The 15,527-nt window shown below is 37.1% G+C and overlaps 1 protein-coding gene across 5 annotated transcripts in view; it reads left to right on the top strand.

Moving 5' to 3' along the window:
- The window catches only part of DIAPH2 (diaphanous related formin 2), a 947,390-nt gene that overhangs the window by 39,417 nt on the left and 892,446 nt on the right, over nucleotides 1-15,527 (top strand). For 4 of the 5 annotated variants that reach the window (XM_033201830.1, XM_033201829.1, XM_033201827.1 and 1 more), the window contains exon 2: nucleotides 13,116-13,148. The exons of the other annotated variant lie outside the window; for it this stretch is intronic. In XM_033201830.1, coding sequence (XP_033057721.1) covers nucleotides 13,116-13,148 — 33 coding nt within the window. The remainder of the gene's footprint in view (nucleotides 1-13,115; nucleotides 13,149-15,527) is intronic. 5 annotated transcript variants of the gene reach the window in all.

Raw genomic sequence — 15,527 nt, 5'->3', positions numbered from 1 at the left:
GGAGTTGGAATACTACTTACTACCAGTGTGACTCTGAAGGTGTGTTATAGATTTTTATAGGATTTTAATAAGGTTTTTTAAAGCTGATTTGAGAATTCGACCATCATTGAGAACTTTGTTTCTGTAAGAAAATGTAGTCACAGAACTAACTCCACATGTTTCATCAGGGCTATAAAGGGTCCATGTATGTAGAAAACTTCAGTAGTATTGATTACGACTATTAAATAGGCCATTTTGTTGAAAATAAGTTTAACATTATTAGCAAATAGAATGGTAATTGAAGATAAGTTAATTTAGGAATTTTATTTAAAAACTTGGCTATGATTATGGTACTGACACAGTAATGTGGGGCCAGAACTTACGGTAACCCCGTAAGAGTAATTCTATAATTTTTTTTTTTTTTTTTTGAGACGGAATGTCATTCTGTCGCCCAGCCTGGAGTGCAGTGGCGCAATCTCGGCGCACTGCAACCACTTCCTCCTGGTTTAAGTGATTCTCCTGCCTTGGCTTCCCGAGTAGCTTGGATTACAGGCGCCTGCCACCACGCATGGCTAATTTTTTTGTATTTTTGGTAGAGACAGGGTTTCACTGTGTTGGTCAGGCTGGTCTTGAACTCCTGACCTCTAGTGATCCGCCCACCTCGGCCTCCTAAAGTGCTGGGATTACAGGTGTGAACTACCACACTTGGCTATTCTATAAATTTTTAAGCGTATCTATATTTGTGTTTCAATGATCTACTGACTATAAATCATTCTGTCAGCTTCATAGTAACATTTAAGTTTAATTACCCGGTTACTAATTGGGCAAAGTGTTATAAAACCAAATTATGCAGCAGTGAGGAAAATAGAAACTTGAATGAATGCTATTAAAAGAAGTTTAGACCGTCTCAAATTTATCCTCATAATTCAGACTTTCTCTGTTTTCAAAGAAGACCTCTCATACACATTGAGTGTTATTGGTAGATTTGACATGGCAGGAGTCTCATGTGCAGAGATACAATATGTATCTGTCATTGGTTTTCAGGAGCCCCTATGAAAGGGCTTCATTTTGCTGGTTAGAAGCCTTTGTTGGCATCAACAAAGTCAGAGAGTTGTAGGCAAGGTTAACAGCCACTTCATATTTAACGGGTTTATGCAAACTGTGATCTGTATATTGATTATATAAAATGCATCACTATTGTCTTAACATCTAGATGAAAAGGAAAAAAAAAGTTTTCTACACCAAAATCTTTAGACTTAAAAATCTCTGTGATTCATGATATTAATTAAAAGAGAAAATAAAAATCTGAATCATTTGCTTTGACCTGTATGTGTATAAGGGTCATTATAAGGGTTAGTGCTTGGGTTGCTTGTGAGTTTTCAGGCAAAGGGACGTACAGCTCATCTTTTTTATATTGCAACTGATCAGTGATTAATACTTAAGAGGCTTCAGGGGCTAGTATAGTTGCTGATTTATTTGCAGCTCTTACTCCACTTCAATTATTTAAATACAGTGAAGAGTCCATCGTGAAAAACACAGAGTAGAAGAAATTTGAGATCTATCAGTATAAACAGATACAAGTGTTGCTTTGCCCAAAGTCATAAAAAGGTAAAAAAAATTAAAACCACCTGTTAATTCATTATGATATTATTTGTAAAACACAGTGACATAAATGATATTTTCCTGCAATGTGTTATTTATTATTTTGACAATTTCTGTCACTATCTTGAGAAAGAATCTCTTCTCCAAATTAAACTAAGTAAAAAACTATTTAAGGAACATTACGAGACAAAAGGTTTTCTCAGAGTTATCACTACTCAGCATAGAATCTGAAGCCCATTGTGGGGAAAATGAAGTTTATAAAATTGAATAATTTATAATACTAGATTTTTTCCAAAAACACTTTTTAAATTTTCTGAAAATTATTTTTGTTCACCATATAATAACATTCTGCTTAAGCTTTTACACTTTAAATATTTGATATAATATTCAGTGATTTGTAAAGTTCTTCCTGTGTGAGTAAATGAGCTGTTTTTGTTTTCCATGTGGAGAAGTTGGTCTACTTTCACTCTGGAAATGATTTTTTATGGGTTACACCTTTGGATACATGTGTTCCAAGAGCTAAACAACTGCTATACAAGTGAACTTTGAGACATGACTCATTCCTGAATTGGGGATTGTTTGCAAATTCAAGACTATCAGTTAAAAGTACTAATAGTGAAGTTAACTTAAATCACTCTATGACTTTTATGTGTTTTTTCCTACAAAAAATATGTTATAATAATACCTTGTTCACAACTCAGTTATAATTTTCAGTTTTCGGCAATTTATACTCTTGAATTTTTAAAGCAGTGAATCATTTTGTTTTGTCAGATTAATTTTGCAGCTACATCAGAAAACTAAATGATGTGGTTATTTGTAAACGCTACTTGAAGTAGATAGATGGCAAGTCATTGTGAGGTGAAGTATCTCCAGAGTGATAATCATAGCCATTTAGAGGTTCTTTTTGCATTATAAAGATAGTAATCATAACAACAGATATTTAAATTACTCTATTTAATACAAACAGCAATCATATGTCTGGGTACATTGCTTCAATAACAAGCGTAATTTTAAACAAAATTATATATACTAACTGCCTTATCTATTTCTATTGCTCCTATCCTAGACTGTTTTTATCATCTTGCAACTGGATCACATTCTCTCTCTGTAGCTCTCTTCCTCTGTCTCTCTCCTCCCCCAGCCCCAATTCTGTCAATCATCACAGGTTTGAGTACTTACTGTGTGCTAGAAATAGTGCAAAAACCTGAGGACACAGTGGGAATCGAGAAAAACCTGGTCCTTAATACATTGAATTTATGGTGTTGCACAGAAGACTGATATTGATAGGTAATTGGGATTTGATAATTGGAATGTGTTGCAGAAGGGGAAGTTCAGGAACCATGGGCGACTAAAACAGGATCAACTGTATCCTTAGCTGAGAGCAGAACAGTTGAGTAGAAGATGGCCAGATGATTAGGAAGAGGTGAGGTGGGATGGAGCGAGTGCTCTAAGCAGAGCAAAGAGCACATGGAAAGGCCCAGACTGAAAAAGAGCTGGAGCTCTAACCAGTATTATTATACTGATAAAGACTGTTGCACACAGATTTCAGAATACAGATAGAGGTTCTAGAGCGCGTGTTCTAGTCCGACCTAAATGCTAATCTGGACTGTGTAATTTATTATCTTTGTGATTTAGGCAGATGACTTAATGACTATAAACCTTGATTTCCTGAGGAGCAAAACAGGACAGTACCTTCTTGTACATAGGATTATTGTGAGGATTTAAATGAGGCAATGCATCTAAAGCTCTTAGCATAGTGCCTATAAATGCTCAGTAAATGGTAACTATTGTTTAGGTAGAATAGACCCAACTTGCTGATCTCTGCAAGCCGCCCTTTTAGCCTTTGATTCCTTCTTCAGTTTATTCTAAATATTACAGGTCCACAACCCTTTTCTGAAATTCTAAAATATGAATGCTCTGAAAACAGACTCTTATCTTTTGGCCACAAACCCCAGTCTTCTTAAGGCTGTATAGGTACTCTTTATCCTGCTTTGTGGAATATGCATGTTTTCCTTTTAAACCTGAATGCATTTGAGTTAATGTGTTACCCCAGATCCTGCTTAGCGTGTTTTGTAAGATATGATACACCTAGCATATTCCTTTTTAAAACATGAAACATGCTGAGTTCCAAGATGTGTTTGGCTTGAAAGGTTTCAAATCAAAGATTGTACATGTGTGCCACCCAAAGTCAGCTTTCTAAAATACCATTTTCTCCAGGCAGGAGAATGGTGTCTTCAAATCAGAAAATCATAAGAACTCCTAGTGGTTTTCCAGTTTAGTCTAGACTATTCCTTGTGGTTTTCAAGACTGCCTCTAATCCACCCTACATATTCAAAATTTAATCCCCTTGTACTTGAACCATTTGTTTCATATGTCTGTTCTCCTCAACTTCCCTGAAGTAAAATGTTAATGCTGCTCCTTTTGTCTGACTTCCCTCTTTCTCTCTTTGTGGCTCTTCAGATCCTCCCCAACAATTAGGCCACAATTCTTTGTAGTTTCTCAATGAAGCTATATTTATCTATTTCTTCTCTGGATTCTTATTGTACTTAAATGAATTTATTTACCAACATTCGAGCAGATATTATGTGCCAGCCTACTGTTCTAAGTGTCAGAGATCTGAAAGTGAATAAGACTGTTAAGGTCTCCACTGTTAGGGAATATGTTTTCTAGAAAGTAGAAGACAACCTATAATCCCAGCACTTTGGGAGGCCAAGGTGGATGGATCATGAGGTCAGGAGTTCCAGACCAGCCTGGCCAAGATGGTGAAACCCCATCTCTACTAAAAATACAAAAATTAGTCGGGCATGATGGCAGGTGCCAGTATCCCAGCTACTTGGGAGGCTGAGGCAGGGAATTGCTTGAACCTGGGAGGTGGAGGTTGCAGTGAGCTGAGATTGCGCCACTGCACTCCAGCCTGGGTGAGAGAGGGAGACTCCGTCTCAAAAGAAAAAAAAACAAAACAAAAATAAAACAAGAGCACAAACAAGTAAATAAGTGAACAATATCATTTCAGATAACAGTTAATGCTGTCAAGATAAGACAGGAGGGCTCAGGCCTGTAATCCCAGCACTTTGGGAGGCCGAGGCGGTCAGGAGATGGAGACCATCCTGGTTAACACGTGAAACCCCGTCTCTACTAAAAATGCAAAAATTAGCCAGGCGTGGTGGCGGGCGCCTGTAGTCCCAGCTACTAGGGAGGCTGAGGCAGGAGAATGGTGTGAACCCGGGAGGCGGAGCTTGCAGTGAGCCGGATTGCGCCACTGCACTCCAGCCTGGGCGACAGAACGAGACTCCGTCTCAAAAAAAAAAAGACAGGAGATAGTGCCTTGGAAGAAAGTAAACTACATACCTGAGAAACTCATAGTTTAGCATTTAGTTATTTTGTTTTTGTATGGTTCGTTTTTTTTTTTTTTTTTTTTTTGGTTTGACAGAGTCCCACTCTGTCACCCAGGCTGGAGTGCAGTGGCATGATCTCAGCTCACTGCAACCTCTGCCTCCTGGGTTCAAGCGATTCTCCTGCCTCAGCCTCCCAAGTAGCTAGGATTACAGGCGCCCACCACTACGCCTGGCTAATTTTTGTATTTTTAGTAGGGGGGGGGGTTTCACCATGTTGGTCAGGCTGGTCTCGAACTCCTGACCTCAGGTGATCCACCCGCCTTGGCCTCCCAAAGTGCTGGTAGTACAGGTGTGCACCACTACACCCAGCCTATATAGTTATATAGTTAGTTTTTACTCCCTGGTTAGACTGTAAATGCCTTAAGGGAAGAATCCTTAAACTTCTCTGTGCCATAAAGTGTTGGGTATAAAATGGGTGCTTGATTAAGGTTTGGTTGAGAAATTTGTCGTTTTTTCACAGAGAAGGTAAAAATCTATTTATTAATTATAGAGCACTACTTGGCTAAATCATTGATCTAAGAGTATCTGTTATGTACAGAGTACTGTGTTGGGTTTTGAAATTTTTGTATTTGGCTAAAGCTAGCTTTTTCATTTCTGTTGCTTTTTATTCATAGACAAAGAAGAACTTTCATGTCTACACAACTTTTTTCCCCTTTTGAAATGGTTTAATATTGTGAACCCCCAAAGTTTGAGACAGCTCTCAGTTTAGAAAGTTTATTTTCCCAAAGTTGACAATGTGCTTGTGAGACAGCCTCAGAAAGTCCTGATGATGTGTGCCCAAGGTGGTCGGTGCATAGCTTGCTTTTATACATTTTAGGGAGACATGAGACATCAGTCAATATGTAAGAAGTACATTAGTTCCATCCAGAAATGCGGAGACAACACAAAGTTAAGGCCCCCCACTGGGGGCTTCCAGGTCACAGGTAGGTAAGAGTCAGATGGTTGCGTTCTTTTGAGTTTCTGATAAGTCTTTTCAAAAGAGGCAATCAGAATATGCATCTGTCTCTGTGAGCAGAGGGATGACTTTGAATAGAATGAGAGGCAGTTCCCAGCTTGAAGAGGCCCAAGATATTTTCCTTTCACAGTATAAAGCAAACAAACATTCTTTCTAGACCTGCAGAGGATGCTACTACTCTAAAAGCTGGATTATTCCTGTAATTGTTTCTGCTTAATTCAGGCACTAAGTGACTTCCACCAATTCATTAGTGTGAACATTCTTAAAGACCTAAGTGGCAGACGTATTTCCTGAACCATTTACCCTTAGTCCTGAAGCTGATCAGGTTTGTCACACAGAGACTACTGGATTCCCATGTCATAGTCACCCCTCCTGGCAGTTCAAGATTCAGCTTTACGGCAAGACAATTCATTTAAGATTGAGCATAACTTGTTATGACAGATTTGTCAAAATTATCCAGTGAAGTAGCATAGGCTTTTGCATTGTGAAGAAAACTGAAACCCTATGCTGTGATGTCATATTTGTTTTCTTCTAGATAATATTTTGTTCTTTATAAATTGAAAGAGCATCTTGAGAAGAGAATCTCAAAAGGATTTTTTCTTGTCATAAAAATGGTGGAATGAATTTTGATTTGTAATGGCAAAGAACTCTGGTGGGTTAAAATTTGAGACTTTTGAATGACAGTACTTCTGAGATGGTGTGCTTATGGTCACAAAAATATAAAAGTATTGCTCTACTAAAATGATGAAATGGACAGTTCAAGATGTTAACAATGGCAGAGTAAGGTGGTGAACTGGAACTTCATATCTGTAACTTCATCTTCTCAACTACTAGGCTTTTGAGCTTCGAGGGCAGGGCCATACCTCCCAGTGCCTGGCATACCACAACTTGATCTAGCATCTATTCTTAAGTGCTAATGGTGATAGAGGACTACAGTGCCTAAGATGAAGTGTAGGTATCTGAAAATGACTCTTACTTTTAGAAAGGAGATGAAAGAATGTTTGGAAGTAATTTTAAGTACATACAGTAAATAGTTCAGTGATTGCAAAAGCGAAAATTTGTTTTCTAAAAGGTCATCTTAGACTCAAACCTGTACATTGAGCTTAGTTCTAAAAATAAAATTAGACGTTGCTTTCTTGGTGAAATTAAACACAATTGAGAGGTACTCAACTAACACAAAATATCTTTATAATAAAGCATTTGAATGCCTGAACAGAATGTTCAGCTTGGTTACCAGGTGATTGGCCTTGAGTTGTTTGGATTGGTCATCCTCAGGAGTGAGTATAGGTTCTGAAAAGTTGGAAGGCAGGCCTTTGAATAGTAACTACTTCCCTCTGTGACTGCTGCTTATCTGAATAGGGATTGGGCAGGGATATCAGAGAAATCAAACCCTGAATCATTGGTTGATGTTGATTACCTTTCTCAAGGTCCTTTCTGACTTGGAAAACATACGGAGATTATAACAGAGTATTACCATATCAGAGCTCTCAGAAGCTTTATATTGTGTTGGTCTTTCATTCTTCTGATCTTCAACTAGAGTGTAACCTCCTTAAAGGAAGAGAGCATGCTTACCTTGTTTACCACTGTATTCCCAGTGCCCAGTACTCAACAGTTTCACTTGTGTCACTCGTGTCCGTGTGAAGAGACCACCAAACAGGTTTGTGTGAGCAACAAGGCTGTTTATTTGATCTGGGTGCAGGTGGACTCAGTCCGAAAAGAGAGTCAGTGAAGGGAGATAGGGGTGGGGCCATTTTACAGGATTTGGGTAGGTAAAGGAAAATTACAGTCAAAGGGTGTTCTCTGACGGGCAGGAGAGGAGGTCACAAGGTGCTCAGTGGGGGAGCTTTATGAGCCAGGATGAGCCAGGAGAAGGAATTTCACAAGGCAATGTCATCAGTTAAAGGCAAGGACCTGTCATTTTCACTTCTTTTGTGGTGGAATGTCATCAGTTAAGGCAGGAACAGGCCATTTTCACTTCTTTTGTGATTCTTCAGTTACTTCAGGCCATCTGGGTGTATACGTGCAGGTCACAGGGGATGCAATGGCTTAGCTTGGCCCAGAGGCCTGACAAACATGTGCATAGTTGATGATTAAATATTTGTTCAGCTGAAGTGAAGGTTGTTTTTTGTGTCCTATTGTACCTGCCATTCTTGGAACTCAAGAAACTTAAGGAAGGTAAAGAGTTGACCCTTCATCTCTATTGTAATGGCCAACTTAATGCATTTTATTTAAAAGAGAAGAAAATAGTCAAATAGTGCGAATACATTTTTGAGTTGATGGTGAGACTTTTGAATTATATGCAATTTAGTTGTCCAATTTCATGATGTTTATAAAACATTGTATTACCATGTAACATTAGCCATAAGAGAGTTGAATCTTTACATCTTGCTGTTTTTGTTAATTTCTGCCTGATTGAGAAAATTAAAACTTAATTTTCTTACAATAATGACTCTTGCATTGCAATCACAACTTCAGCATTAGAGTTTATAAGTAAGTCAGCTATTTCTCTTAGTCTTAAGGGGTTGAGACTCTGGAGTGATACTTTTATAGTTATACAATATTCATATAATACTGTGCTAAGTTATATTTAATATAGCTGATCATAAATGAAGTTTAATAAACTCTGATTGCTTGACTAATGCACAGTCTTACTGCTTTTCCAGAGTTGATTTTAATGAAAATATATGGTCACTATACTTATTGGTACAATATGCCCTTATTGTAATGAGCATGATCATTAGATTTGCATAATAAAAACTTATGAAAATGACTTTAATCAGTGCTTTTAATTCAGGGGTATGACTCTAATAAAGATTTTTGGGGGGGGTCATTTTTGTTTCTGAATTTTTTTTTTTTTTTTTTTTTTTTTTTGAGATGGAGTCTCGCTCTGTCGCCCGGGCTGGAGTGCAGTGGCCGGATCTCAGCTCACTGCAAGCTCCGCCTCCCGGGTTTACGCCATTCTCTTGCCTCAGCTTCCCGAGTAGCTGGGACTACAGGCACCAGCCACCTCGCCCGGCTAGCTTTTTGTATTTTTTAGTAGAGACGGGGTTTCACCGTGTTACCCAGGATGGTCTCGAACTCCTGACCTCGTGATCCGCCCGTCTTGGCCTCCCAAAGTGCTGGGATTACAGGCTTGAGCCACCGCGCCTGGCCTGTTTCTGAATTTTTTAACTCCATAGTAGCTCTGTAGTGTTTGTACAAAGGAGTGAAATCCATGTTTACTTGCATGTGGTGTGAGAGAGATGCACCCATCCACATAAATGAATTTTGAGAGCTTGTTCAGGAAGAGCATCATTATAAATGAAAAAAAGTTTTTTGGTGTTTCTGTTGTTATTCTCAAGTCTTTTTATACCTTTCTTTTTTGACTAATATAGAAAGATAATTGTGTGGTAGAAGGCCGGGCGTGGTGGCTCACGCCTGTAATCCCAGCACTTTGGGAGGCCGAGGGGGGCGGATCACGAGGTCAGTAGATCGAGACCATCCTGACTAACACAGTGAAACCCCGTCTCTACTAAAAATACAAAAAATTAGCCGGGCGTGGTGGTGCGCGCCTGTAGTCCCAGCTACTCGGGAGGCTGAGGCAGGAGAATGGCGTCAACCTGGGAGGCGGAGCTTGCAGTGAGCCGAGATTGTGCCACTGCCCTGCAGCCTGGGCGGCAGAGCTATACTCCGTCTCAAAAAAAAATTGTGAGGCAGAAATGCTTTAATTTTGTTTGCAAATCATTTAATCGTAACTTATACAATGATTTCGATACATGTTTAGTGTACAATGGCTAAAAATTACCCCTTCTGAAATTCAGCCTCTTCATACTGGCTTAAAAATTTTCCTTTTTGATAGACCATATTTGTTCTTTTTTCTTAACGGTTATAACGAAGAGCTTTAAATGGTATTATTATATTTATGAAAGCAGATTATTACATGAGGGAAATCTGAGAAAATATTCGTATTAAATGTATGTGGTTATACAGGATATCCACTCTAGTTGAATGAAATTTACAAATCAAGAAATCAGGAGCGGGGTGTTTCTCTTTATGTTTCTCTATCACAAGTAGTTAAGATAATTTTTTGTATAAGTATAATTTTCTATGTGCCTTGGGATACTCTATCATTCTTGTTGCCTGTTAGGAAAAAAAAAATTCTTTAAGAATAAAACAAAGCATACTCCTTCTCCAGTATTATTTTTGACCAGGGGTCCACATTTGGTTTATTAACAACTAAACTTTCAATTCAAGGGCAGCTTTAGAATTAGAAATGTATATAGCAAAATGGACATTCCCAATCAAAGGGAACAGTAGGGGCACAAACAGGACATCATGGGAGTATGCATTGGGAAGAGGATTTTAATTTTTGTTTTCTGTAGAATAGGGGTCATAAGGGAAGAAGTAGAAGGGAGCCTAGGGCTGAAACATACAGGGCTTTGAATTCCATATTAAGGATATTCATCTTTATAGGTCATCAGGAGGCATTGAATATTTATGAACAGGAGGGAGTATGATAGTCATTCATACTCTTTATTGAGCCTCAATGTGCCAGACACTGCTTTAGGCATTAGGGTTACATCCCTAAACCAGATGGGCAAAAATCCCTGTCCTTGTGGAGCTTATATTTTTTGTTGGAAAAACAGACCAAGATAATGATAATGAAGTAAATTATAGACTATGTTAGAATGTGCTAAATCTTGTTCAGGAGTGCCAGGAATGTGTGGAGGGAGGCAGATGTTTCCATTTGAAATAGGATGGCCTGGGTAGGCCTCACTGAGCAAAACCTTGAAAGCAGGATGAGGGAGTAAGCCATATGGACCATGGAAAAAGAGCATTCCAGGCAGAGAGAAGAGTCAGTGCATGTGGCTTATTGCCTCACTGGGGAGCTGTGAGGTGGTCAGTGTGACTGTAGCTGGGGGAATGAAGGGACAGTAGTAGGAGATGAGGTCAGAGGGATATGGAGAGTGTACAGATCAGTAGGGCCTTGTAGGTCATTGTAATGACTTTGACTTGCACTAGGAGGGAAAATAGCCCTTGGAAAGTGTTGAGCCAAGGAGTGACATGATGTGAGTTCAGTTTTCACAGTATCACTTTGTCAGCTGTGTTCAAAATTAACTGTAGGAGAGCAAAGGTGGAAGCAAGGAGACAGATTAGGAAGTCACTACAGAAATTTAGTTAAGAGCTGATGGTGGCTTGAACCACATCTTTGCAGACTGCAGAATGATTATCATGGGACTGGATAGCTGCTTGGCTATTGGAAATGAAGGAGAGGAAGGAGAACATGATGAGGAAATCTTAAACCTAGACAAGTGGAATGCAGGTGGAGCCACTAACAAACGTTACCCTCTTGTTTGTAAATTGAGAGACTTTGACTAGATTATCTCAAATTCCATCTAACTCGAATAGTTTCTACCTCTATACTCTGTGGTTTACTATAGACAAAAAGTATGTTAATTCCAAAGAAGAGTACTGAGGGGAAGAGAAGACTTCAGTCTCATCCCATAGGACCAAGTGAAAATATTGCTAGCAATGCTTTTTTTCTTGTGTCTGTCTCCCATGATTAAGCTGTCAACATGTATTCAATTGAGATACAGATTTGAAACATTTTAGACATATGTGTACCTTAACTTAGATAATTTGACTAAAGCAAAAAGTATTTTCCCTTCATTTACATTCTTGCTTTGGAGATATAGATGGGTTTCTAGCCTGGAGTTTATAACCCCAAAAGATGGGAAGAGAAGGAAAGCAGTAGTTGCATGAAGAACTGTATAACCTGTCTCAAAAACCCAGGTGGACAAGCACATATAGGGATGGTAGCAGGGTTAGTTGAGGTACTTTTGATATTTTATCATTTTCTCTCTGATTTGGTATTGCAGGAAATCATGAAATTGGCCATTGTGTTGAAAACAGTTTTCTATAACCCACTAGAAAAATTAAGGAGAAAATACCTGGTAAGAGAGTTGCAGGGTGAATTTATCCTTCTTAAAGTGGTTTCAGTTCTGATATAAATAATTCCACTTTTTTCCTAGGCAGTAAAGATTGATTGGGGTTTGTGTCAGCAGGATGTGATGAAGACATGGTATAGAGACTAGAAGTTTAGATCCCTGAGGGAATCAGTGGATTAAAAGTAGAAAAAAAAAAAAAAGAGTTATACATAGAATAGTATATTTGCCCCAGCTGATGTGGGGAGGATGGTCTTTAATAGCATTGGGTTAGTGGTATTTGAAGACAATTTTCTGAGATCCAAGCAATTTTCATTTACTTAAAACTCATAATGGAATCCTCCCCACAGTGAGAAGGCCCTATGTTTTTTAGTGTGCATGACCAAGTTGATACACATTATTCAGCTTCTGTTGTAAGAAATAAATGTATAGGATCTGGCAGAACATTAAATTCAATTTCTAACAGACAATTTAAAAAAATCTGGTTCTTTCCTAATCACACCCCAATTGGCACCTCAACATATTTATAATAAAAACTATATTTCATGCTCATCATACATTATTGTAAGGTCTTGAACTATTCCGTGAATCCTGGAAGATAACTACATTGTTTCGTATTGCTTTAGTATTGCTGTACTCAAATTCTTCAAATAACGTTGCTCATATATATTCAATTTTATGTTCAAATAAGTTCAATTTTAATTAGAATATTTTGAAAATATTTCTAATTTATTTATAAGGATAGTTTTAAAAAATAAGTTCAATTTTATTTAGCATATTTATAAAAGTATCCTTTAAATATCCATCAGGAGTAACACAGTTCTTAGGCCAAGCTGTTTCATTATATTTCATTCTTGTTAAATGTGACATTTTTCCTATTGTACATGTTGTTGTTTTTTAAATTTAGGTATCTTAACTTGACGATTCATTTCCAAACTTCTATATAACATGCAAGGACTTATGGTTTTGTGGTATCTTTTCTTACATTTCAGCACTGTGGTAGTGACGTCTGATCTGGATCTGATTTGGGACTTGGGAGCCATATTTAAAAACAAACATATACACCTTTGCCAAACCTTCATTTTTAATCATTAAAAAGTTTTTTCTTTAAAGAATATGTTGTTTATATGTTTGAACTTTCTGATTCTTTTTGACTGTTTACAGTTAATAAAAATGAAAATTATTAAATTATTGTTTGATTTATGAATTTCTCTTATCTGATTGGTTTTTTTTTTGTTTGTTTCTTTTTGGTTTTAATAGAACATTCAAATAAAAACTTTGGCAGATGATGTGGTAAGGTGGTCTTAGCATGTTATTATATTACTTATGCATGTTGCCTTTTTATTAAAATGGGTGGACATAAAAGCATTGATATATGTAAGATATGAAATGTCTGGATATGTATAAAGTATAGTAGAATGGAGTAATTGTCAATTCAGTGACTTCCTTTTCGAATATTAACATAAACAATTATATGAGATCCCAACAGAATTTTCATATCATCATCCTGATATTTACCTTAACCAAAAGTTTTCTAAAATCTCCATGTGAATCTAAACTCTGGAAAACACAGATGCTTCCCTTGTTGATGGCCAAATAAATTGTGAATATATTAAACATTAATATTGGAGGAAATTAATTTCCATTAGAAAGGAAATTAAGTTCACTATGTTGGTCAGATGTATGCTACTAAATTTAAAAACCAGTATTTTAAAGCTGAATTTGTCATAGTATATCTTATTAAAAGTTATGGGCTCAAAATTTAAATATACTCTTTTATAGCTAAACTGTAAAAAATGGTATTTTAAGCATTGACAATTTCTTTTTACCTATGTGAAATTACCTATTTACAAATAATGTAAAGTAGTGATAGTGCTCAAAGGAGATGAAGGTATGTAGCTTAACTACATTTTCTTTTTTTTTTTTTTTTTTTTTTTGAGACGGAGTCTCGCCCCGTCACCCAGGCTGGAGTGCAGTGGCGCGATCTCGGCTCACTGCAACCTCCACCTCCCTGGTTCAAGCAATTCCCCTGCCTCACCCTCCCAAGTAGCTGGGATTACAGGTGCCCACCACCAAGCCCGGCAAATTTGTATTTTTAGTAGGGACAGGGTTTCACCATCTTGGCCAGACTGGTCTCAAACTCCTGACCTCATGGTCCACCTACCTCAGTTTTCCAAAGTGCTGGGATTACAGGCGTGAGCCACTACGCCTGGCCAACTACATTTTCTTACCAAGGTATAGCTGAAATCAAAAGCTAATTTTCTAGAAAAAGTGAAAGACACAGTGGAAGATCAAATATATATGTTATTAATGCTACTCAGTAAAAAGGCTAGTACTGGAAAAGTAAATATTAAGTGATATGAAGGGAAAGAGAAGAGATATGTTGATTTAAGGGTCAGTTGCATATTTAAATGCTTTCATGTCCACCATATTTTTAGTGAAATTTGACTATTGAATATATCCTCAGCTTATTTTGGATTACTTAACTTTTTTCTTGAGTTGTTTGAAGATATACTATATAACTAAACCAACAATTTCCCTCAAAAAGTTAAAAGAACATGTGAAAATGTAGTTCAAGGTGATTAGAAGAAATGAATCTTAAGTTAATGTGAAGACTGGGTTAGGAACCAGGGACTGGTGAATTTAGGAAAGTCACCTTCTCTGGGAAATGAGGGGATTGGTTTAGATTATTTTTCAAGTTTCTTCTCAGCTCTAAAATACAATGATTTATATCATCTCTTTGTCAGCAACCATGTACTCAAATTACTTTTGTAATCCTAAATAAGCTGCTTAAAACTGCTCACATTTCTTTCAAAGTATACTTTTTGGTTTTAAAAAAGTGTTCTTTGAATTAATAAAATAAAGGTATGCTCATTAATGAGTTCACATAATTTTACATAAGCTATGGTAATAACTTCTGTGATGCTCTTTGTATTGTTGAAGTAATTATATAAGGATTCTGGTAACATGGTGGTGAAGATACACGGTCCTGATATTTAACATGTCTGCTTGTTTAATGTGAACTTGATGGTGTGCATGTGCTTCCTAACAGAAACCATAATAAAACTGAGTTCATTCAGTTTTATGCACATTACTAACTTTTGATGTCCCATGTTTTGTGGTTTAAAATAGAATATCCTAATTACATGCAACTGAAGTCATTAACTCACTTTATGTGAAATAGCAAGCTAATTAATTAGAGATTTTACGTGGAATCAATGGTTTGAAGTCAATATCCATAAAATAGCAAGTTTTTCATAATATTTGTAGGAATAAGAAATTTCTGTTTATTATATTTCCAGTAAATGGAAGAGGTGATGTTTTTATCTTTGTTTTACTTCCTCATTGGTCCAACATTTTAGGGAAGAAAACGCTAGGGGAAAATAATAGTAACAACAATAATAAATAGCAGTTAAGTGCAATAAACATATTAACTTATTTAAATTTCACAATAACCCTACTGTGTAGGTAATATCATTATCCCTATTTCAGAGATGAGGAAACAGAGAGACCAAGTAACTTTCACGGGGTTACTCAGCCAGTAAATGGCAGAGCTTGGACTGAAACCCACGTAATCTGTCTTGAGTCCATGCTCTTAACCATTCTACTGCTACACGGACAGATTATTCATATATACTTGTCACAATTTTTGCAACTTTGAAGGAGAAAAAC

This window comes from Trachypithecus francoisi, unplaced genomic scaffold, assembly GCF_009764315.1.
Source record: "Trachypithecus francoisi isolate TF-2019V2 unplaced genomic scaffold, Tfra_2.0 Lachesis_group6, whole genome shotgun sequence".
Lineage (NCBI taxonomy): Eukaryota > Metazoa > Chordata > Mammalia > Primates > Cercopithecidae > Trachypithecus > Trachypithecus francoisi.
Note: the sequence above shows the minus strand (reverse complement) of the source record. Positions and strands in the feature narration are given on the sequence as shown.